The sequence below is a fragment of the Squalius cephalus genome (assembly GCF_949319135.1).
Source record: "Squalius cephalus genome assembly, chromosome: 6".
In the NCBI taxonomy this organism is placed as follows: Eukaryota; Metazoa; Chordata; class Actinopteri; order Cypriniformes; family Leuciscidae; genus Squalius; species Squalius cephalus.
The window spans coordinates 48,894,095-48,917,530 of record NC_137127.1 but is presented as its reverse complement, the minus strand read 5'-3'; the positions used below and the strand labels follow the sequence as shown (position 1 = coordinate 48,917,530).

Below are 23,436 nucleotides of genomic sequence, written 5' to 3'. Positions count from 1 at the left end.
CCGATGATCTCAGGTGGAGCCGAGGGTGGGAGGAGCCGACTGGTCGACGGGCCGAGGGATCCTCACGCTTAGGCAAAGCTGGTGAGTCCATGGCCTGATGCTTGACAACGCTGCAAGGCGTCGCAGATGAAGGCGAAGGGCTTCAGGAAACCAGCTGAAGGACTGGCTAAGATCTGCAGTGGAGGTGGGAGAGGGAGGCTGGCTGGGATCACTGATAATTCCATGTCTTTGCTGGGCGATGATACTGTTTCACCACTGGCTAGAACCAGTGGTGATGATAGTTCTGGATGGTTCTGGTGATGAAAGTTCAGGCTGGGAAGCACTGCTTCAGAGTCCCAATTGATCAGCCTGTCCTCTGTGTCGAGCTCCACCAGGACTCCTACCGGGACGATGTTTGCCGGCTCACACCCCTGGTGAGACTTACGTTGGGGCTTTGGCTCCAGGGCATTATTAGGCGTCTGCGGGGGCTCTGGCGTCGTCTCCATAGTTAGGGGTGGTGGTGCGCTGGGCTCTGGCTCTGGGTCGGGTCGGGGGTAGATCTATCTGGACACCGGATGATGGCCTCCTTCCAATCCAGTCCTGTACTGTCTGGGAAGTCTACAGGATAGTCGGAGTTCGCCCCTACCCAGAAGAGAAACTTTAACGGCTGTCTTTACAGAAAGCTGACAGATATGAAGGGCAAAGACAATAAGAGGAAGCCCTCCTCGGGATAGGATGACGAATTTTGCAGTCTACTATTTTGTCACGTAACTTCAAGGAAGACGATGATGATTAAAAAAATAAAACAAGGTTTATTAAATAACTCAGAGTAGATAGCCAAATGTGAGACAGTTGTGTCAATCACAAACAATACCTGACAGCTGAGAACTGAAAAGACTGCAACTTAAATACATGATAAATGAGGGAAATGAAAAACACCAGTGCAGATCAAATGAAACATCATGACAACTGATAAGTGGCGGGAAACTTGAACAAAGGAAACACATGTGACTGAAAATAACAAACCAAAAGTCCATGAAAATTAAATTAAGATCCAAACAGCATCCGAACAGAACTGTGACAGAAATTACTAGTCATCCAATTTTTTATCTCAATTATGCTTTCCGTTAATATTGGGAATTGGTCATTTTCATGTACAGAGTGAACAGCAGCGGTCCTAGTACTGAGCCTTGTGGTACGCCATACTGAACTTGTGATCGATGAGACATCTCTTCATTTACTGCTACAAACTGATAACGGTCAGATAAGTATGATTTAAACCATGCTAATACAATTCCACTAATGCCAACATAATGCCAATGTAATTTCTGTAATCTATTACAATATAATCTATTACATTGTAATACCCATGTCATTATACTAAGGGTGTAACGATTTATCAACTACATCGATGTATCGATTTATATTCCTATGATCCAACTACATTGATCATCGATCAAGCAGCGCGAAGACAACAAGCAGCGCGAAGACAACAAGCAGCGCGAAGACAACAAGCAGCGCGAAGACAACAAGCAGCGCGAAGACAACAAGCGGCGCGAAGACAACAAGCGGCGCGAAGACAACAAGCAGCGCGAAGCCTCTCACCTCAGACACACGGACTCTCCTGTCCTCTCAGCCGCTATACTGCATTATCGCGCACTCTTCAGTTGCACACGCAAATGCGCCGGCGCGCGCTGTATCACTTCACTAAAGCGCAAAAGAAATACGAGCATGCAACGTCGTAAATTAGTAAGTTAAGAAATAAAAGTAAAATACCAATAAATTACGTTATTGGTACGTCATGTGTGTTGCTATTTATCAGGAGCAGTTTCCATGTTTCTTTACCAGTTCTTCTAAGTATTGTGTGTCATCATGGTAGGCTAACTGTTGTTTGTTTCCATAACAAAATGCCACTTACTGGTTATTTTGTATATTTGTATATGACTGTGGAGGCTCATACCAAGATTGTATTAACAAAAACTAGTTTGGGACTGCTATTTAATAGCTTAACCTCGCAGTGCCTACTGTTTATCAGTATCTGTCATATTCTTACAATTTTTTTTGTATGTTAAGTAAAGGGGGACAGAACTTGTGTGTCAACAATTTTTGTGTAAACAAATGTATTATAATAGGCCTATATAATTCCTAAAAAGGTGGGTCTCAGCTTGATGACCATGGGGAGATGTGGGTCCCATGGCCAAACTATTCAAAACATCATTCAGTGTTGAGATAATCATAATTAATAATCACAATTACAATTTCAAGGGAATAATCGACAATTATGATTTTTGTCATAATCGTGCAGTCCTACTTTATTCAATGTGAATTCAACTATTCAACTTTATAAAATGTGAATGCATTTGACATTAATTTTTGTTTACTTGTTTGTTTATATCCATAATTAATTGATACCTGATTCCCTTACAAGAATTTTTGGCTAAAAAGTCACTGAATCGATTTCAAGTCACTGAATCGTTTCGGATCGTATCGTTCTAAGTGAACCAATATCGTCCTTGAATCGTATCGACAACCACGAATCGCGATACGAATCGAATCGTTGTTAAAACGAATCGTTACACCCCCTACATTATACACATTTGTGTCCTCATAAACCATACATATAAGAACGCACACACATGCGTGCACACACACTCAAACACACTCACACACACACTCACACATACACTCACATACACTCAAACACACTCACACAGACACACACACACTCAAACAAGTACAACAGAAAATGCTCAACACTCAATTCTTTTTTTAGTATGACAAACACACATTTGTGTTACTGTGTTGTGGTGATGAATGCTAACATGTTCTAACTGTGGTCAGTTAGCCCAAAGCAAAGCTGTTTACCTCTAAAACCATAATTATGCTTAAACAGACGTGCTAATTTTCCCCCACTGTGTGTAATTATACCTAACTGTCTAACAATACGTCTGTCTACACCCTAAATGCAATATAAAGGGCAATTAGTGTTATAATACTAAAGTAAACAGGACAAATGTAATGTCATTACACAAATGTTAGCATTGTAAAAATACTCATAAAATACTCAAAAAAAGAACATTGGTGTGTTCTGTTCAACTACACTACTAATCTATCAGCAGAGACGTCGCCCGATGTGGAGCCGTGTGACGTGTTGAAAATCCAACAGCAACTAATCACTTTGGCAAACTTTATTGGAATTAAAATATTAAAATACTGAAAGTCTAAATACTGAGAAAAATGTCACAAGCTGACCACTTAAAAGGCTGAATCATAGATCATAGATAATATGAAATAGTCATACAATGAGCCATAATACATGCTTTTAAGGTGTTGGAGAAAATGAAAAGCAAAGAAAAGGGAAAAATACAAAAGAAGAACAAAACCACAACGCTGAGACAGTGGAGGCTCATTCTGCAATCTAAATATAGTGATAATGCCTGGTGTTTGGCCCAAAAAATACAGAATCTTACATCTGTCTTTAAAAAGGCTGCCGCTGTCATTATTGCCATGGCAACTGGTTTTCATTGGAGTATTTCCCAGCAGCGCTACTATAGGCCTACAGCTCATCTGAGTATTGTTTATGAGCACAAGTAATAAAACATGTCTGTTCAATACCAGCAACTGTTATGCCTTCTGACAGCAACTGGAAATGGTTTGATGGCTAATATGAGAAGCAGAAGATGCCAGCCTACATCCGCTAGAAGCAATACATGGTTTTGACAACCGTATTATTATTCAGCACTTCATGGGATTCTTACACATTCACAATAATTCTCTCTAAGTCCTAAACAATTAAGCAAGTTAAAAAGATAATTCCATTCAACCTTCCAGTCAAATGCTTTTTCTGCATCTAATGATAAATCAAAATCTACTAAAAAGATTTTAGTACTCGTCATTTACTCGCCTTTATGTCGTTCCAAACCCATTGGACTTTTGTTCATCTTCGAAACACATACGAAGATATTTTAACTTCTGTCCCTCCAATCCACCAAATCTTTCACACTTCAAAATGTTCCTTGTAATCCATAAGAATCTAGTGATTTAATCCAAGTTTTCTGAAGAGACATTGCTTTATATTGACGAGTAGATTTAATTTACATATAAACATCCTTCAACACACATTAAATATGGTCATGGCATCTTAAACGTTAACACTGATCTTGTGTGCGCTCGGGTCCATTAACATCTCTAGGACTGATGAATCAAACACACATTTATTTTTGTTTTGCAGCTTAAATCAAAAAAATTCAGTCTTTTCGTGAGAGCAGTTCATGTACTTACACATATATGCACGAATAATGATTATTTTAATGGATTTGTAATGTTAGCATGTCAACAAAGTATGTGAACCAAGGGGTCTTTGCCTGAAAAGGCTTGAAGGCTGCTGTTCTATATATATACAGTGCTGGTCAGAATCATTTTCCCCCTTGGTAAATGTAGCAAAGTTCGTTATTATGGGAAGGAGGCAGGAATGGCGAACATTCAACACATTTTAATACCAAAAATAACAAATACAAAACGAAAGTAAAAGGCAGCAGCCACTCACGGACGACTGCTGTCACATCAAATAAAACATCAAATGAAACCCAGGCCTGGTGTCTCTCGATCTCCACTGTCGTCGCTCCTCCGTGAGAGACACGAGACCGAGTCGCTCATTATCAGTCACGCCACCGTAATCACACTCGTCCTGCTCGCCACAGTCAATATGATCAAAGATGGCTGTAATAAATAAATCTACATATATACACACACACATATATGAAGCTGCCTGATAACCAACAGGATTTTGGATGCTCTGTGATTTTCTTCGCTTTGGAAAAGCTGTTTACATAAATGGTCCTCCACTTGAAGTCAACTGAGCAGAAATCCCTAGAAACATGGCAAGAAAATAGACTCAAATCCTAGCAAAGACTTTAAACCCTGCATTACAACCCTTCTTTTCAAAGATTTCGAATGGAAGAATCGCTGCCCAACCCTCTGCAACTCTGAGACTCTGAGACTGAGCTTCTGGATCAGCCGACAGCAGCATCAGCTGATAACAGCAGAGTAAACCGTGAACAGTTCGCACTGATGAAGCCGTTAGAGATAAAACATCTTCAGTAAATGCTCCAGAATACACTGACCGCCAAGCATGACACAGAAACCTGACATACTTCTGATGATAAGCGGATCAGTGTGTGTGTGCAGTATAACAGTGTTGATGGCTTCACTTCAGTCCCTGAGCATCAGAACACAGGCTTTATCTCGGCTGAGTAAAGACGCATGTTGCAGAGAAATCAAGACACATGAAAAGCCTAGTGCGGTGTTTTACTGTGGTTTAGTGTTGCTGAGCTCCAGTGTAGGCCGTGTGTTCAGGCATTCAGACTGGAAGAATTAAAAGATGCCTTTTTTGGCCAAATTCCAAGGCAGCATCCCATATATTCTTTGCAGAGAAGTAAATCCCACACTGCATTGCAACAAACTCAGTGAAAAAATCCCTCCAAGATGGTGGAGCGTCGAGAGAAACGTGGAATATAAATATAGTTCAGTCAATGAGAGAAGCTCATTAAAAAAAAAACACACTAGAAAAAATGCTCTAGTTTACCCAATATTTTTGTGTGTGTTAGAGTGTTTGTGTGTGTGTATGTATGTGTGTGTGTGTGTGTGTATGTGTGTGTGTGTGTGTGTGTGTGTGTGTGTGTGTGTGTGTATATGCGTGTGTGCGTGCGTTTGTGTGTGCGTGTGTGCGTGCGTGTGTGTGTGTGTGTGCATGCGTGTGTGTGTGCGTGCGTGTGTGCGTGCATGTGTGTGTGTGTGTATGCGTGTGTGCGTGCGTGCGTGTGTGTGTGTGTGTGCGTGCGTGTGTGTGCATAACTAAACGTTTCATGTTTATGTCGTATCAAAAATTAATGTGTTCAAAATCAAAATCACGTGACTGTGTTTATGGGTTTATGGGTTTAGAATGGACTTTTCCAAACCTCCCTCTAAACTGTAGATCAGGACAGATACTCTCTCTATCTCACGCAGAAGCAAGAGCCAGGCGTGTGTGTCCTCCAGCACATCAGACCCGTTCGCTAACAGCACTTTACGCTTCCCTATAAATACTGCAGCCGGCAGGATTGTGCGGCGCATCTTACCCCGGGGAACCAGCTGACCCACATCAGCAAGACAAACACGCTTCACACCTGCATAAACGAGTTAGCGGCCGCTAATCATGACACAATGAGCTGCACTGTCTGCTAACAGGCATGAGTGTGTGTGAACTGCATGAAAGAAGAGAGAGGAAGAGAGAGCCAGGAGAGCAGGTGTGTGAGCAGCAGGAGCTGGAGAGGAGAGATGAAGCACAGATCCAGGAGCTCACGGCTTCTCCATCATCAGGACACACTGTTTCTCAATGTGATTCTCTGACGTCAAACCACCACAGCAGAGCTGAGTCGAGCGGTGGAGGTGTTGCTCTGCCACTATATGCTGGAGATATATTACAGTACAGCTCCACATTATTTACATGTGAGACAGAAACAGAGGACTTCAGTTGTGGCTCATCCGATCAAAATAGCTTTCGATGTTCGAGTGTTTCCGATCGTGAAGCTGTTCATTCTGATCTGATCTTTTGCTTCCTGGTCATCAAAGTCCAAATAAATAGAAATTATCAAATGAGATCAAGCACATTTCATTTTCATTTCTAATGATATAAAATGACTTGAAGAAAATGGTCAAAGTCCAGAAACTACCCTTGCTGTATTTTTGGGTCATTCTGTTTTATTAAGTTCCTCAAACATGTTTCTTTGAAAACTGCTTACTTTGTTTCACGGTGTCTTCAGTTCAACGATTGTGAAGTCATGGTCATAATAGATTTCAGTCATCAAGGTTATTGTAGCATGTTGTTATACGTTTGTTTTCTGGGACCTGTTATTCATGCTTTATTTATTGAAGATGTTTTGCCACACATTCTAGTGGCTTGATCACTAACTGTGATTTAACCCATGAATCATGAGTCGTGAGTTCAGAAACGATGATCAGTGTTTAATTCACCAACATCTCATCAAATACCTTTTAATGTTAATGAAAAAGACAGATGCATGAGACAGTTGAATCCCTTTTAGTTTAAACTCATTTTTGATTTGGGAATAATTAGATTTTTTGTTTTGGGTGAATCAATAGCTTGTGTTTGAGTGAGGATGAACTAGGCATCTTAAAAGACTGAAATATTTCCGAAAGGCAATCTCTAAACAGAGCCTTTTGATAACAGACATTATGTTGCATTCTCTTGGCTGTGAGTTTAGCCTTGAGAGACTGGCAGACTGCATTATAATGAGCTGGAGCTGTTTTAGACACACATGCACATCTGTGTCTCACATGTGGAGACAGAACAGGCCCTCTTTAATCATGTGACACGATCCATTGAAATACTTTTTAAGATTAGTGACACTAAAATAAATTTATGCCAGTTGTACATCAAATGTAGTTTTGTCTGTGCACTTTTCCATCAGCTCAGTGTTGTTTTACATTCTCTCTCTCTCTCTCTCTCTCTCTCTCTCTCTCTCTCTCTCTCTCTCTCTCTCTCTCTCTCTCTCTCCCTCTCTCTCTCTCAAATTCAAATTCTACATTCTCTCTCTCTCTCTCTCTCTCTCTCTCTCGTTCTCCCTCTCTCTCTCTATCTCTCTCTCTCTCCCTCTCTCTCTCTCTCTTGCTCTTTCCCCCTCGCTCTCTCTCTCTCTCTCTCTCTCTCTCTCTCTCTCTCTCTCTCTCTCCCTCTCTCTCTCTCTCTCTCAAATTCAAATTCTACATTCTCTCTCTCTCTCTCTCTCTCTCTCTCTCTCTCGTTCTCCCTCTCTCTCTCTCTCTATCTCTCTCTCTCTCTCTCTCTCTCTCTCTCTCTCTCTCTCTCTCTCTCTCTCTCTCTCTCTCCCCTTTCCCCCTCTCTCTCTCTCTCTCTCTCTCTCTCTCTCAGCTGGGCGGCTGTGGGATTCTCGGAGTGGGAGTTTGGCTTTCCATCACCCAGGGAAGCTTCGCCACCCTCTCATCCTCCCTTCCGTCGCTCTCGGCCGCTAATCTGCTCATCGCTGCGGGAAGTATCATCATGGTGATTGGCTGTCTGGGGTGTGTGGGTGCGGTCAAAGAGAATCGTCCGTTACTCCTGAGCGTGAGTGAACCAGTACACTAGCATGTAAAACAAAACATCCAACAGGACATGTGCGGGGGCTCTATTATGAAATAATCACATAGTCAATTAGCAAGTTTTAGAATAAAAGACGTGTAACAATAGCATTTCTTCTTGAAGTGACATGAGTTTGTCTCACATAAATGTGGCTTTCTGCTCAAATGATAATATATGGCTCTTGAATCAGAGTGGCAATAATGGACATCGAGTAGATATAGAGACACTAGCAGGAATCCAGATGATCAGCCGCAGGTGAAAGGCAGGAAAGGTAATTAGCGCCATTTCCACTCCTCCGAAGAACAGGTGAACATGAGGAGCAGAAGTCAAGCAACAGCTCCATATCTGTCTGGAGAAACATCATAATCATACACTGTTTGTTCGTTGGCCAGAGGAGAACTGACCGACTGAGCCTGGTTTCTTCCAAGGTTTTCTCTCCATTCTGTCACTGATGGAGTTTAGGTTCCTGCGACTGTCATCAAATAATGCAACAAAGATAAAGGTGGTTTTTGATCTGGATACGGCCCGGATCCGGCTGACTACTTCATGCCTTGTGGTCGTGTCTAGGCTCAGGTCCACCATCTGATCTGGATACGGCCTGGATCCGGCTGACTACATCATGAGTTGTGTTCGTGTCTAGGCTCAGGTCCACCATCTGATCTGGATACGGCCTGGATCCGGCTGACTACATCATGCTTTGTGGTCGTGTCTAGGCGCAGGTCCTGCATCTGATCTGGATCCGGCTGACTACATCATGTGTTGTGGTCGTGTCTAGGCTCAGGTCCACCATCTGATCTGGATACGGCCTGGATCCGGCTGACTACATCATGCGTTGTGGTCGTGTCTAGGCGCAGGTCCTCCATCTGATCTGGATACGGCCCGCATCCGGCTGACTACATCATGTGTTGTGGTCGTGTCTAGGCTCAGGTCCACCATCTGATCTGGATACGGCCTGGATCCGGCTGACTACATCATGCGTTGTGGTCGTGTCTAGGCGCAGGTCCTCCATCTGATCTGGATACGGCCTGGATCCGGCTGACTACATCATGCGTTGTGGTCGTGTCTAGGCGCAGGTCCTCCATCTGATCTGGATACGGCCTGGATCCGGCTGACTACATCATGCGTTGTGGTCGTGTCTAGGCGCAGGTCCACCATCTGATCTGGATACGGCCTGGATCCGGCTGACTACATCATGCGTTGTGGTCGTGTCTAGGCGCAGGTCCTCCATCTGATCTGGATACGGCCCGGATCCGGCTGACTACATCATGCTTTGTGGTCGTGTCTAGGCTCAGGTCCACCATCTGATCTGGATACGGCCTGGATCCGGCTGACTACATCATGCTTTGTGGTCGTGTCTAGGCTCAGGTCCACCATCTGATCTGGATACGGCCTGGATCCGGCTGACTACATCATGCTTTGTGGTCGTGTCTAGGCTCAGGTCCACCATCTGATCTGGATACGGCCTGGATCCGGCTGACTACATCATGCTTTGTGGTCGTGTCTAGATGCAGGTCCACCATCTGATCTGGATACGGCCCGGATCCGGCTGACTACATCATGCGTTGTGGTCGTGTCTAGGCGCAGGTCCTCCATCTGATCTGGATACGGCCCGGATCCGGCTGACTACATCATGCGTTGTGGTCGTGTCTAGGCGCAGGTCCTCCATCTGATCTGGATACGGCCCGGATCCGGCTGACTACATCATGCTTTGTGGTTGTGTCTAGGCACAGGTCCTGCATCTGATCTGGATACGGCCCGGATCCGGCTGACTACATCATGCTTTGTGGTTGTGTCTAGGCTCAGGTCCACCATCTGATCTGGATACGGCCTGGATCCGGCTGACTACATCATGCGTTGTGGTCGTGTCTAGGCGCAGGTCCTCCATCTGATCTGGATATGGCCCGGATCCGGCTGACCACATCATGAGTTGTGGTCGTGTCTAGGCGCAGGTCCTCCATCTGATCTGGACACGGCCCGGATCCGGCTGACTACATCATGCTTTGTGGTTGTGTCTAGGCACAGGTCCTGCATCTGATCTGGATACGGCCCGGATCCGGCTGACTACATCATGCTTTGTGGTCGTGTCTAGGCTCAGGTCCTCCATCTGATCTGGATACGGCCTTGATCCGGCTGACTACATCATGTGTTGTGGTCGTGTCTAGGCGCAGGTCCTCCATCTGATCTGGATATGGCCCGGATCCGGCTGACCACATCATGAGTTGTGGTCGTGTCTAGGCGCAGGTCCTCCATCTGATCTGGATACGGCTCGGATCCGGCTGACTACATCATGAGTTGTGGTCGTGTCTAGGCGCAGGTCCTCCATCTGATCTGGATACGGCCCGGATCCGGCTGACTATATCATGCGTTGTGGTCGTGTCTAGGCGCAGGTCCTCCATCTGATCTGGATACGGCCCGGATCCAGCTGACTACATCATGCGTTGTGGTCGTGTCTAGACGCAGGTCCTCCATCTGATTTGGATACGGCTCGGATCCGGCTGACTGCATCATGCGTTGTGGTCGTGTCTAGACGCAGGTCCTCCATCTGATCTGGATATGGCTCGGATCCGGCTGACTACATCATGCGTTGTGGTCGTGTCTAGACGCAGGTCCTCCATCTGATTTGGATACGGCTCGGATCCGGCTGACTACATCATGCGTTGTGGTCGTGTCTAGACGCAGGTCCTCCATCTGATCTGGATATGGCTCGGATCCGGCTGACTGCATCATGCGTTGTGGTCGTGTCTAGACGCAGGTCCTCCATCTGATCTGGATATGGCTCGGATCCGGCTGACTACATCATGCGTTGTGGTCGTGTCTAGACGCAGGTCCTCCATCTGATTTGGATACGGCCCGGATCCAGCTGACTACATCATGCGTTGTGGTCGTGTCTAGACGCAGGTCCTCCATCTGATCTGGATATGGCTCGGATCCGGCTGACTACATCATGCGTTGTGGTCGTGTCTAGACGCAGGTCCTCCATCTGATCTGGATACGGCCCGGATCCGGCTGACTGCATCATGCGTTGTGGTCGTGTCTAGACGCAGGTCCTCCATCTGATCTGGATACGGCCCGGATCCGGCTGACTGCATCATGCGTTGTGGTCGTGTCTAGACGCAGGTCCTCCATCTGATTTGGATACGGCTCGGATCCGGCTGACTGCATCATGCGTTGTGGTCGTGTCTAGACGCAGGTCCTCCATCTGATCTGGATACGGCCCGGATCCAGCTGACTACATCATGCCTTGTGGCCGTGTCTAGGCTCAGGTCCTCCATCTGATCTGGATACGGCCCGGATCCAGCTGACTACATCATGCCTTGTGGCCGTGTCTAGGCTCAGGTCCTCTATCTGATCTGGACACGGCCCGGATCCAGCTGACTACAGGGGATAAACAGAGAGACTACTATTTGCGTAGATGCCATTCTTCTTATGATGTAAGGAGTACATCGGTGACACAGAATGGACTCCATAAGCTGAGCTGAGCTGGGTGCGTCCGATAAGAAAGACGTCCACAGGCTCCAGGAATGCTTTTAAAAGCCCTGGTTTACACCATTTGTTCCATAGGGAGAAGCCATTTTAAAACTGTTTCTTCATTTATATAGCGCTTTTAACAATGTAGATTGTTCCAAAGTGGCTTTACATTGATAATAGGAAATTTAAGTAACAGATATTGTTTTGGCTTTATAGCAGCTCTAGAATAAAATTATTGTCCAGCTAAAGTTAGTTTTGATTGATCCACTTCCGGTGCAACGATCATTAGTTATTAACTTAGAACTCTTAAATTCTCTCTGCGCAAACTTTAAAAATGCGAACCTGTGAGAATGCCGATGTCAAGTCAAGTCAAGTCAAGTCAAGTCATCTTCATTTATATAGCGCTTTTAACAACGTAGATTGTTTCAAAGCAGCTTCACAGAGATAAGCGTATAATTTAAGGTAACAGAGATTGTTTTGGCTTTATAGCAGAGTTAAGTTATTTTCCATCTAAAGTTAGTTTTGATTGATTTGCTTCCGTCGCAACGATCATTTGTTATTAAATTAGGGGCCGCTAAGACGACACCATTCCCTCTACACAGACTTTAAACGCGAACCTGTGAGAAACGCTGATGGCGTTCACATGCGCATTTAGAATGGGTTCTATAGTTATGTGTGTTTGAAAATACGCAGGTTTGGAATTCCCTACAAGCCAAGCCTAAACAAAGTACTTGTCTTTCCTTATAAACGATGGCGTGCAGATGCGTATTGAGAGTTCATTCTATAGGGATGCGTGTTTGAATATATGTGCGCAGGCGTGTAGTCCTTCCCTACAAATCAACCCTCAACATACTACTTGTCTGGCCTTAAAATTTATAATACAGAATTTTATCGCTTCCACGTAGCCACGCAAACCAGAATTATCTCGACAACGCTTTATTATTAACGCTTTTATTTTGTCTTCACAGGGGAGAGACTAGTGACACTTCAGGACTCGGGATAAACAGAGAGACTAATATTAGCGTAGATGCCATTCTTCTTATGATGTAATGAGTACATCAGGATTTATGGGAAGTGTTCCCGGTTCTGTCTGATCTAATCTATGCAGCCTAACATTGAATTATAGAAGTCTATAATGTGTTATGTATATGCCAGGTCAAAGAGATGTGTCTTTAGTCTAGCTTTGAACTGACAGAGTGTGTCTGCTTCCCGGACAATGTTAGGAAGACTGTTCCAGAGTTTTGGTGCTAAACAGGAGAAGGATCTACCGCCAGCAGTCGATTTAGATATTCTAGGTATTATCAACTGGCCGGAATTTTGAGATCGCAGAAGACGTGAAGGACTATAATGCGTTAAGAGCTCGCTCAAGCACTGCGGAGCTAAACCATTTAGTGCTTTGTAAGTGATCAGCAATATTTTAAAATTGATGCGATGTTTAATAGGGAGCCAGTGCAGTGTTGACAGAACCGGGCTAATATGGTCATACTTCCTGGTTCTGGTAAGAACTCGAGCTGCTGCGTTTTGAACTAGCTGTAGTTTGTTTATTAAGCGTGCGGGGCAACCACCCAGTAGAGCACTACAGTAATCTAGCCTTGAGCTCATGAACGCATGAACTAATTGTTCCGCATTTGTCAATGAGAGCATATGACGTAATTTAGATATATTTTTAAGATGGAAAAATGCGGTTTTACACATACTAGACACGTGACTTTCAAATGAAAGATTGGGTATCAAAGAGCACACCCACACACACACACACACTCACACACACACACACACACACACACACACACACACACACACACACACCCAGGTTCCTAACCGACGACGAAGACTTGACAGAGCAGCCATCAAGTGTTAGACAGTATTCTAGATTATTACGTGAGGACGTTTTTTGTCCAATAATTAGAATCTCTGTTTTTTCAGAATTAAGTAGTAGGAAATTACTAGTCATCCAATTTTTAATATCAGCTGTAACATCTGGACCAATCAGACACACACAAATTATTCATTATATTTAATGAATAATCCAGCAAACTCACTCTCCCAACAAAAGTCTATGAAACTTCCCCCAAAACTAACATCCCAAATGAGGCGAACACACTGGCAGAACCCGGAGTCCTGTTACAGGACACTATGAGACTGATAAGAGTTTTACGACCCCAAAAGGAATTTCCAGAGAGTTGTGATTCTCACTTAATTCTTGCTAAGAAGGAGAAATAAACCCTGTTAATCCTATATATTCTATATATAACCACTTGAGAAATATATAAACATGTATCTAATTTTCCCATCTCATGATTTTCCTTTTATGTGGTTTGGTCTATGAATTCATTCTCCCTTTTAAACTCTCTTGGGTTAATGTTTCAGACTTGCATATGGTTAACCAAAATCATATGTGTGGCATGTTTATAACCTCCAATCTTCGTCCCCCAACTTTGTGACGCATTAGTATTATAAGAAACTTGAAGATTCTTGTGATGGGATTTACCTGACCTTGGTGACGTGAGACGGCTTGTTGGTCGGTTTAGCCAGTCTGTCTGCTTCCTGACCTGAGCCCCAATTCAAAAAAAAAAATGTTTTACTCTCTGAATCTAGTGTATCTTGACTTTTAAAAAGTAGTCAGAGACCTGCGGAGAGTTTTAGAGGACATGTTTCAAGGGGCCAGTGAGATCTACATTCTGTCAGAGCGTCCCGAGATAGATGCAGATATCGGTCCGTCAGAACCTCACAGGGCCTGAGCTGGATTGTTTTATTTCAGATGAATGCATGCTAAAAATCCTGAAGGGCAAAGCAGAATGGTGGTCGGTCTATGGCCCTTCGTGTTCAAACCTCTTCCCTTCATCAGATCATTAACAATCTCAAAATTCTCATTTCTCTGTCAGCAGCAGATATTCCACTCGTTCTTCTGCATTCATTTCACGCTGTATGTTTAATCCAGTGAGTGGCGGCCAGTTATCTTCTCAAAAGTATGTTTTTTAATCCAGTAAAAAGTCTGTGTTTTTGCCAGTCCTATCACAGCTGATAGCACATCCACTTCATTCCTCAATTAGGAAAATTAATGTCAAGCGATATTCAAATACCATATACTGCTGAAATAGTAAAAAAAAAAAAAAAAAAAAAAAAGTACAACTTGCTAATTGGATTCTCTGCATTTTTGCATGAGTCTGAAACAAACTACATGCATATCTCACAATCTTCTTCAAAATGACTGGTTAACATGAACCTGCAGAGCTCGGCTCAGGTCCGTCTATTCCTTAAACACCACCGTCCCGAATTATTATTATTTGGAGCCATCAGCAAATGATTCATATATGCAGATCACCTTATACTGGGATTTACACAGTCATCCATTTATTCCTATTGTGAGAGTAATATATACAGTATATATACATAAATCACTTAAATAAATGTAGCGGGTATGGTTGAGACGGGAAGTGTAGCTTGAAGGCCTGCCCATTGGCTCTGATTATTTGGATCAGGTGGCAAAGGTGACGTGTCTCTTTAAATGGACAGGAGAACATCAGTGCGGTGTGAGTTGAAGAGTGAGCCTCTTGGAGTATCAGCTGTGTCTTTTTGGAAGGTTACGCCTATTTGTCTTTAACGCTAAACTCATTCTCATTGAGAAGCGCCTAATACGGTTCATTGTTTGTTTGTAGCTCGGCCTGGCGTCTGTGCGTATGGTGACCAGTAAATGGTACACGCAGTTATGAGTCTACAGAAACTTTGCTTGCATAATAGCGAGTAGTGATTCTACACGGGTTTGCAGCAGCGTAAGTTTACTGGCCCCTTTCTCCTTTAGACGTAACGTGTAGTGCTTACAGCTCTGATCGTTTACTGCCGGATATTGCCTATGAAGCAACGCTGGCGGGAATGTGCACAGCTATTAGTCATTCACACCATTAAACCTCATTGGTACGGTGCATACAGCTCTAATTCATCTAGACTGGTTTAAAAAACGTAAATTCAGTTAAACCCCTTTTTTTTAGTTATAGTCTTTCAATCAGAGATTTAATTATTTTTTTTTAATTACCACGATGCCACTAAACATAGCGTTATAAACCATTTATGCTTTTGATTACAGGAGGATTTCCTTCGTCTATCCAACTAGCCACTGTTTTTCCTGGGTTTAATCATTTGGTTTTATTTTTCCTTTCTTGGGATGTATGTGCGTGGAAATCTGCCACCACTGTTTTGTGTAGGCCTGGGACTAGGTGGGCCAAGGGTGGAGGCCTGCTAGCGTTAGCCTGCTAACCTAAATGTTTTTTTTGTTTGTTTTGTCTGTTTGTTTGGCAATCACTATATCACCGTATTTGGCCTATGGGCATTGTGCAACATCTCCTGTGGGGACAGTGCTTATTCTGCAGTGTTCACTAGTGTGAAGTGTTAGTGTGTGTACGGCCTATTTGGTGTGAAGTGTCTCTTGCAGTGTTGGAGTGTGTGTATGTGAACAGTATCTATTTATTCGACTTTATTCACTGTAGCCTATGTATTATGAGACTTTATACACTGTAACTCATCTACTATGAGACTTTATTCACTGCGACTTTTTTTTTTTATTGTAGAATTTCGCCCACTGTTACCTATGGGGAACAATTGCTTGCTCTGATTGCCAACCAGTATAATATTGTCTAGTGTTTAATAAGTTATATGTTTGATTACATCAGTCCCATTTCTGTTCCTTCATTGGACATAACCTGCCTAGATAGCTTGAGGGGGAGCGCAGTTTGGTTTTTCTAGCTTAGTCTAGCTTAGGTATTCATATTGTGCGCTTGAGTGCGCCCCCTGGGGGTCACATACATAAAGCGCAAAATCCCAAACTGTATTTTTTTCCACCAGCCAATTGAAGAAAACAAGCTAAGTGAAAAATGCTGTGGATACAAGTAAAATCTCTCATCTAAACACGCAGACCCTGTTTTGCTGGAAATACATGTGTGTAAATGTATTTGATTAGAAAGATAAATGAAACACTGAATTATAATGTTTAGCTGGTGTTTATTTGCTCTAGCTGTTTCCGGTTCAGTGCCGATGTGAGTGTCGTCTGTGAATATATATTGCTGCAATCACTGCAGAGACTATCGCATTTGCAGCCTGAAGATGATTTATGATAAAATATTCTCATGTCCACATGGGGGATGATGATGTTTACTGCTTAAGCTGCAATTTATGTCATGGGCTCATTTTAATGACGGCCTTGGCTCTCCTGTGAGTCTTTAACTCCTGTGATTACAGCCGGGTTCAGAACCGCACACTACTGTACTGCTCTTATCATTCCTGCCTTAGAAAGATATGGTAAAAATAGCAAGAAATGCTAGTATGCGGTTCTGAATTTGGCTACAGTCTCTGGCTTTCTTTATTTCCCTCACACAGAATGAGGAAGAGTTAAAGAGATTGGACCAGAAAATACATTTTGGACTTTTCCAGTGAATAATGTTTTCTTTCTTTCTTTGTTTCCATGCAACAAAACACAGAAAATATCTTTACAAGACATAATAGAGATGTTTTATTAAGATGCTTTTGTGTATGGTAATTTCACCAAATGTTAGCCACTGAATACAATATTCTGAGTAATTACGTTATTAATAGTTAGTCAAGAAAGATACTGGCAAAATACCATTAATTATCAGTATAATTTGGGCTTGTTATATTTCAGTGCAGTTTTTTTAAATCAACTGACAACTTTTCAAAGCCACCCCTCCTCCAAAGCCACGCCTCCCATAAAGCCAAAGCCACCCCTCCTCCAAAGCCACGCCTCCCATAAAGCCAAAGCCACCCCTCCTCCAAAGCCACGCCTCCCATAAAGCCAAAGCCACACCTCCTCCAAAGCTACGCCTCCCATAAAGCCAAAGCCACCCCTCCTCCAAAGCCACACTCCTCCAAAGCCAAAGCCACGCCTCACATAAAGCCAAAGCCACGCCTCATCCAAAGCCACGCCTCCCATAAAGCCAAAAGGTGAGTTGGACATCGGCTGCGGCTGGATGTAACCGATCGGCGAGAGTAGCCGTGTGCCGGCGGGAGGAGCTGCAAACAGAGACGTGAAGTCGGACACTTTCTGCTTCCCGTAGTGACCGCTCACGTGGTGTTTGCATACTTTACCACAGCTGAAGTGAAATAAATGCAATATTTGCCAAATAATACACAGATGTTTCAGAGACGTTTTCATTCAATACTTTATGTACTGCTTCATACAGCGTCTGTTTGAACAAGAATAAAGTTCAACATAAGCTACTATCAATGAAGTGGAGTCTACGTTTTTTAATCAGTTTTAATATGATAAACATGACACAATATAACATCGCAACGACATGAAAAGAGTGTTTACTGTTATAAAAAACTGATTTGTGAGCTTTAGAGGAACTAAAGGTGTTCGAATAAACACGAAACACACGTGATCGTTGTCATGAGGTGAATCCGGCTAATCGTGGAACAGCTGTGTCGTCATCAGCCCTCCTGCAGCCGCTCTTGAGAAGCTGCGCTGGCTGAGTTCTCCGGCTACTCTCCAATCGCTCTCGCGGTACTTTGATGGCATACGTCACAGTCACGTGGTGTCGGCGCTTTATCAAGTCGGACAAAATTTCTAACCGGCATGCACTGCTTTAAGTCAGCCGCCGATCGGTCTGCGCAGAGCTGCATGAAGTCCAACAAGCCTAAAGCCACGCCTCCTCCAATGCACACCTCCTCCATAGCCACACCCACTCCAAAGCCACACCTCCTCCAAAGCCACACCCCCTCCAAAGCCACACCTCATCCGAGGCCAAGGCCATGCCTCCTCCAAAGCCACACCCCCTCCAAAGCCACACCCCCTCCAAAGCCACACCTCCTCCAAAGCCACACCCACTCCAAAGCCACACCCCCTCCAAAGCCACACCTCATCCGAGGCCAAGGCCATGCCTCCTCCAAAGCCACAGCCCCTCCAAAGCCACACCCACTCCAAAGCCACACCTCCTCCAAAGCCACACCCACTCCAAAGCCACACCTCCTCCAAAGCCACACCCACTCCAAAGCCACACCTCCTCCAAAGCCACACCTCATCCAAGGCCAAGGCCATGCCTCCTCCAAAGCCACACCTCCTCCAAAGCCACACCCACTCCAAAGCCACACCTCCTCCAAAGCCACACCCCCTCCAAAGCCACACCTCATCCGAGGCCAAGGCCATGCCTCCTCCAAAGCCACACCCCCTCCAAAGCCACACCTCATCTGAGGCCAAGGCCATGCCTCCTCCAAAGCCACACCCCCTCCAAAGCCACACCTCATCCGAGGCCAAGGCCATGCCTCCTCCAAAGCCACACCTCCTCCAAAGCCACACCTCCTCCAAAGCCACACCCACTCCAAAGCCACACCTCCTCCAAAGCCACACCCCCTCCAAAGCTACACCTCATCCGAGGCCAAGGCCATGCCTCCTCCAAGGCCACGCCTCCTCCAATGCACACCTCCTCCAAAGCCACACCTCCTCCAAAGCCACACCCACTCCAAAGCCACACCTCCTCCAAAGCCACACCTCATCCAAGGCCAAGGCCATGCCTCCTCCAAAGCCACACCTCCTCCAAAGCCACACCCACTCCAAAGCCACACCTCCTCCAAAGCCACACCCACTCCAAAGCCACACCTCCTCCAAAGCCACACCCACTCCAAAGCCACACCTCCTCCAAAGCCACACCCACTCCAAAGCCACACCTCCTCCAAAGCCACACCCACTCCAAAGCCACACCCCCTCCAAAGCCACACCTCATCTGAGGCCAAGGCCATGCCTCCTCCAAAGCCACACCCCCTCCAAAGCCACACCTCATCCGAGGCCAAGGCCATGCCTCCTCCAAAGCCACACCTCCTCCAAAGCCACACCTCCTCCAAAGCCACACCTCATCCAAGGCCAAGGCCATGCCTCCTCCAAAGCCACACCTCCTCCAAAGCCACACCTCCTCCAAAGCCACACCCACTCCAAAGCCACACCTCCTCCAAAGCCACACCCCCTCCAAAGCTACACCTCATCCGAGGCCAAGGCCATGCCTCCTCCAAGGCCACGCCTCCTCCAATGCACACCTCCTCCAAAGCCACACCTCCTCCAAAGCCACACCCCCTTCAAAGCCACACCTCATCCGAGGCCAAGGCCACGCCTCCTCTAAAGCCACATCTTCTCAAACACATGAACGAGCACAGAACGTTATTGGATTACATCATGTGTCATTCACCGGTGAGAAACAGTAACAGTCCTACAATAACGAACATACTGCGCAGTAGTGTATACGCAAACACACGCTGACTGAGGGAACACATGCTATCGTTTCATTCGGACCGAATACAATGATTGAACAATCATTTTATGGTCCTATGCTTTCCACAGATGATATATAATTATAAAAATACATTTAGACCACTTAACATAGTGATTGCTATCAGGATATAAGGAGACTTTCAACCAGCATAACAAAAAAAACACCTGTTGCACCTTTCAGTAAACTGAAACAGTCAAACCCTGCTTGAACTGGACGTGCTGCTTTCGGCCTCATCATGTCCTCATCTCAGGACATGCCTGTGATTCAGCAACTGCCTGCTAATGCACTCACATTCGTGTAAAGCAGTATTGTTGACAAGTTTGGGCAAAATGCACAAGACTTAGTTCACTCAATGCCCTGTAGGTGGCGATATCACTTCTGTTGTAGAAGAAATAAACTGCTGCAGAAAAAGTAGGTGCCATGCAAAATGTAACAGTAACTGCATTACTCATCGCAAATGTAGTGGAGTAAAGAGTGATTCAAAAATGTAATCAAGTTATGGTTAGGATTAACCATAACATAACATCCGGGCCGGGTCCAGATCAGATGGTGGACCTGCGCCTAGACACGACCACAACAAGTTGCTAATATCTTTGATAGTAAAACTACAAAAGTAGTCATATTTCTATACTCTCCCATATAAACATGCTCTCTCTTCTGCTTGTGTGTCTACAGTTCTTCATTCTGTTGCTCCTGATATTATTGTTGGAGATTCTGTTCATGATTCTGTTCTTCGCATATCAAGATCAGGTACGTGCGAAATGGATCTGTCTTTTTACGCTATTTATTATTTCATATTATTTCACTGATTGTGATTGGTCAATAGCGGCATTCAGCTCTCACATATTTAATTATGATGACACTAAACTGTATAATAAGACGTTGTCTCAGTGATTTCCAGTTTCACGAGTCTCGTTTCACTCCACACTCTTCTCAAATCATAATATAATTTACACACAAATCAAAATTTCATGACCATGCATTTATTGATGTAGCCATGCAGTAAGTGCCATAATGTCTTTATCATGTTTATTATTTATAATGTCAGTCTTTATCCTAAAATAAACACACATTATAAGTGAGGGTTAAAAGTCTGAGGGAACCTTTATCTTAAAATTTGATTTTCAGATTTGAAATATTTGAAAAAGAGTCTTTACCTTCAGCAAGTTCCCTCAGGAACAGCGGTGCAAGCAAGCGAGTTGTTAATTGTGTTAGTATCATCTACAGCCATGGATATGAATGATATGATTTATGCATTATAATGAATATTGCAGCAGTGCAGGACCTCAAGGCTGAGCACACAAAGCTCATGAGATCAATGAAGAACAGCTACAGAGGATTAGATCTAAGGACACATGATGACTTCTTTCTCAGTGTAAAATTATCAAACGGTCTTCACTTTCTCTGTCTGTGAGAGAATGTTTGCCATTGGTTTTCTTGGCCATTCTCTTCAAAGCACATATGGCAGCGTAGTGTGATGATGGGCATTTTCCAAAGACTCTTCCAATGATAGCAGCATATTTACACTGGCTCTGTGTCAAACCATCATTCAGTCTGCTCTTCCTCCAACACAGAGAGAGCAAACACACCATTAACTCACCCTTCATCGTCATAATCTTCTCACTGTCAACGGTTTTGTTATTTCGGTGAAAATTTGCATCATGAAGCTAATTCAATTATTACAACGTACTGATGACAAAAATACCATGTAAATAAACAATACACTTTTCATCAGTGTTGTAAAATATAACTTGCATCCGCACAAAATGACACAAATGCACTGAGTTACGTGCTAGTCAATATGTGGAGGTGTTGTTTGTGAGATCTTTCCGTAACTAAAACACGGACAATGAATAATCGTAGCTTAAGGAATTGATACAATGGCGCTACTTTGATGACAACAAAGACCACAGGTGGTATTGAACAGCTTGGGCTGTGACACACGAGATTCATGTTTAGAAGAAAGCATATTTAGTGATAGCACGAGTCTTCATCACCAACAACAATCACACAGTGACCTTCAGGGGTGAACTAATTTGAAAATTATATTAAATCACGTTTGTGTATATGAAGAGTTCAGATGCAAAAGCCTCAAAGTGCCATCTGAAATATTCTTCTAGAATGATCATTTTTATCAAGTAATACCTAATAGTTTAAGTGAAATTACTGAACTTAAACATACGAGCTTGATAAAAATGATCATTCTAGAAGAAAATTGCTTTTGCATCTGAACTCTTCATATATATATCTACTTGTCCAGCCTAATGATTTGAACAAAAGAAACATATGATATCATTGTTATGAGACTTTATTACTGATTTGATACGGTAATTAAAATGTAAACTTGACAGATAGTTTTGGAGATTTGGGTTTATCGTGTTTATGAATATTACTTGCACAGAAACAGCGGGTGGAGGTGCTCACATCAGGGGCGTGGCCTCAGTGAAAAAACAAATATGATTCATAATTCATAATTCTAAGTATTAAAAGGTTTGCTGTTTAGGTTTAGAGTCAGGGTTTGGTTTAGTGGTTATAAATGCGCTTTATTGGATAATAATGGTGAGTGTGTTCAGTATGTGTGGACGGTCCTCTTTACACTCGAGTTAGAGACTGAAACACACACATCAGCCGAATCCGCAGGTCTAAAGGGAGCGATTACATTGATAAACTGGCAATATAAGGCTGAAATTGTGTTATTCTGTACATACTTTTTCTTCCGGTCCACTCAGATGATTAGAAATGACTTCTTTGACCTCTTTCTGCTTCTTCCTCTCTACCGCTATTTATTATTTATGATTTATTACTGTATTACATCTATCAGGAAGGCTGTGTGAAGGGCATAGAGCCAGCAGCCGTGTCGGATCTCAGGGAATAATGGAGTCGCTATAGAAGAGAAGGGAAGGAGGCGTTCGAAAGCCTTTCGTAACGCTCATTTCATGCACATTTACGTTTCACATGACGCTCCTCATGCTTACACACTAATCCTGTCTGGAGGATTCTAACCCAATCCTTTGAGGACAGCTTTTATTGGCAGGTTTTAACAGTATAGATCGCTGTCTTTCTCCTGTTTCCTCGTTGAATAATTAATTGATGACGGTCTGAATGGTCGACTGATGACGGAAGTACAAATCCTCTGAAGTAAAAGCTGCAAAACCTTCATTTATAACTCATTTCCTCACCCAACTTCATGTATTCAGAATAGTTAAGATGTTTATTTGCGATCAATTAGATTTCATATGTGTTTTCTGTCTTTATGTTTACGGCTTCTGTCAAGGAAGCATATTTAATATGCATATGTGCCGACACTACTGCATACTAAGTGCTGTAAAAGGTTTTTGCCTGAATAAAGTAGTTTTTATTGGATATTAATAAAACTTGTAGTTCTGAGTCTAACATAAAATATGCAGCTGTGTGTTGATCAGCGCCACAAACACCTACAGTCACTAAAGTAGATTATTTGGTGGGAGAATTTATTATCATTAAGAAAAGATAGTTCTTTTTATAGAACTGACTTTTATTATATTGCGTTTCTGCCGAACACCTCTTGCTTGTGGTGAAATCACTGAAACTCTTGTCATCTGC

General features: G+C 43.6%; 1 protein-coding gene across 2 annotated transcripts in view; it reads left to right on the top strand.

Moving 5' to 3' along the window:
- Positions 1–23,436, top strand: part of tspan4a (tetraspanin 4a) — a 60,230-nt gene that overhangs the window by 29,050 nt on the left and 7,744 nt on the right. For both annotated transcript variants that reach the window (XM_079875134.1, XM_079875133.1), the window contains 2 exons: positions 7,910–8,101; positions 20,530–20,604. In XM_079875134.1, the coding sequence (XP_079731260.1) occupies positions 7,910–8,101; positions 20,530–20,604 (267 nt within the window). The remainder of the gene's footprint in view (positions 1–7,909; positions 8,102–20,529; positions 20,605–23,436) is intronic.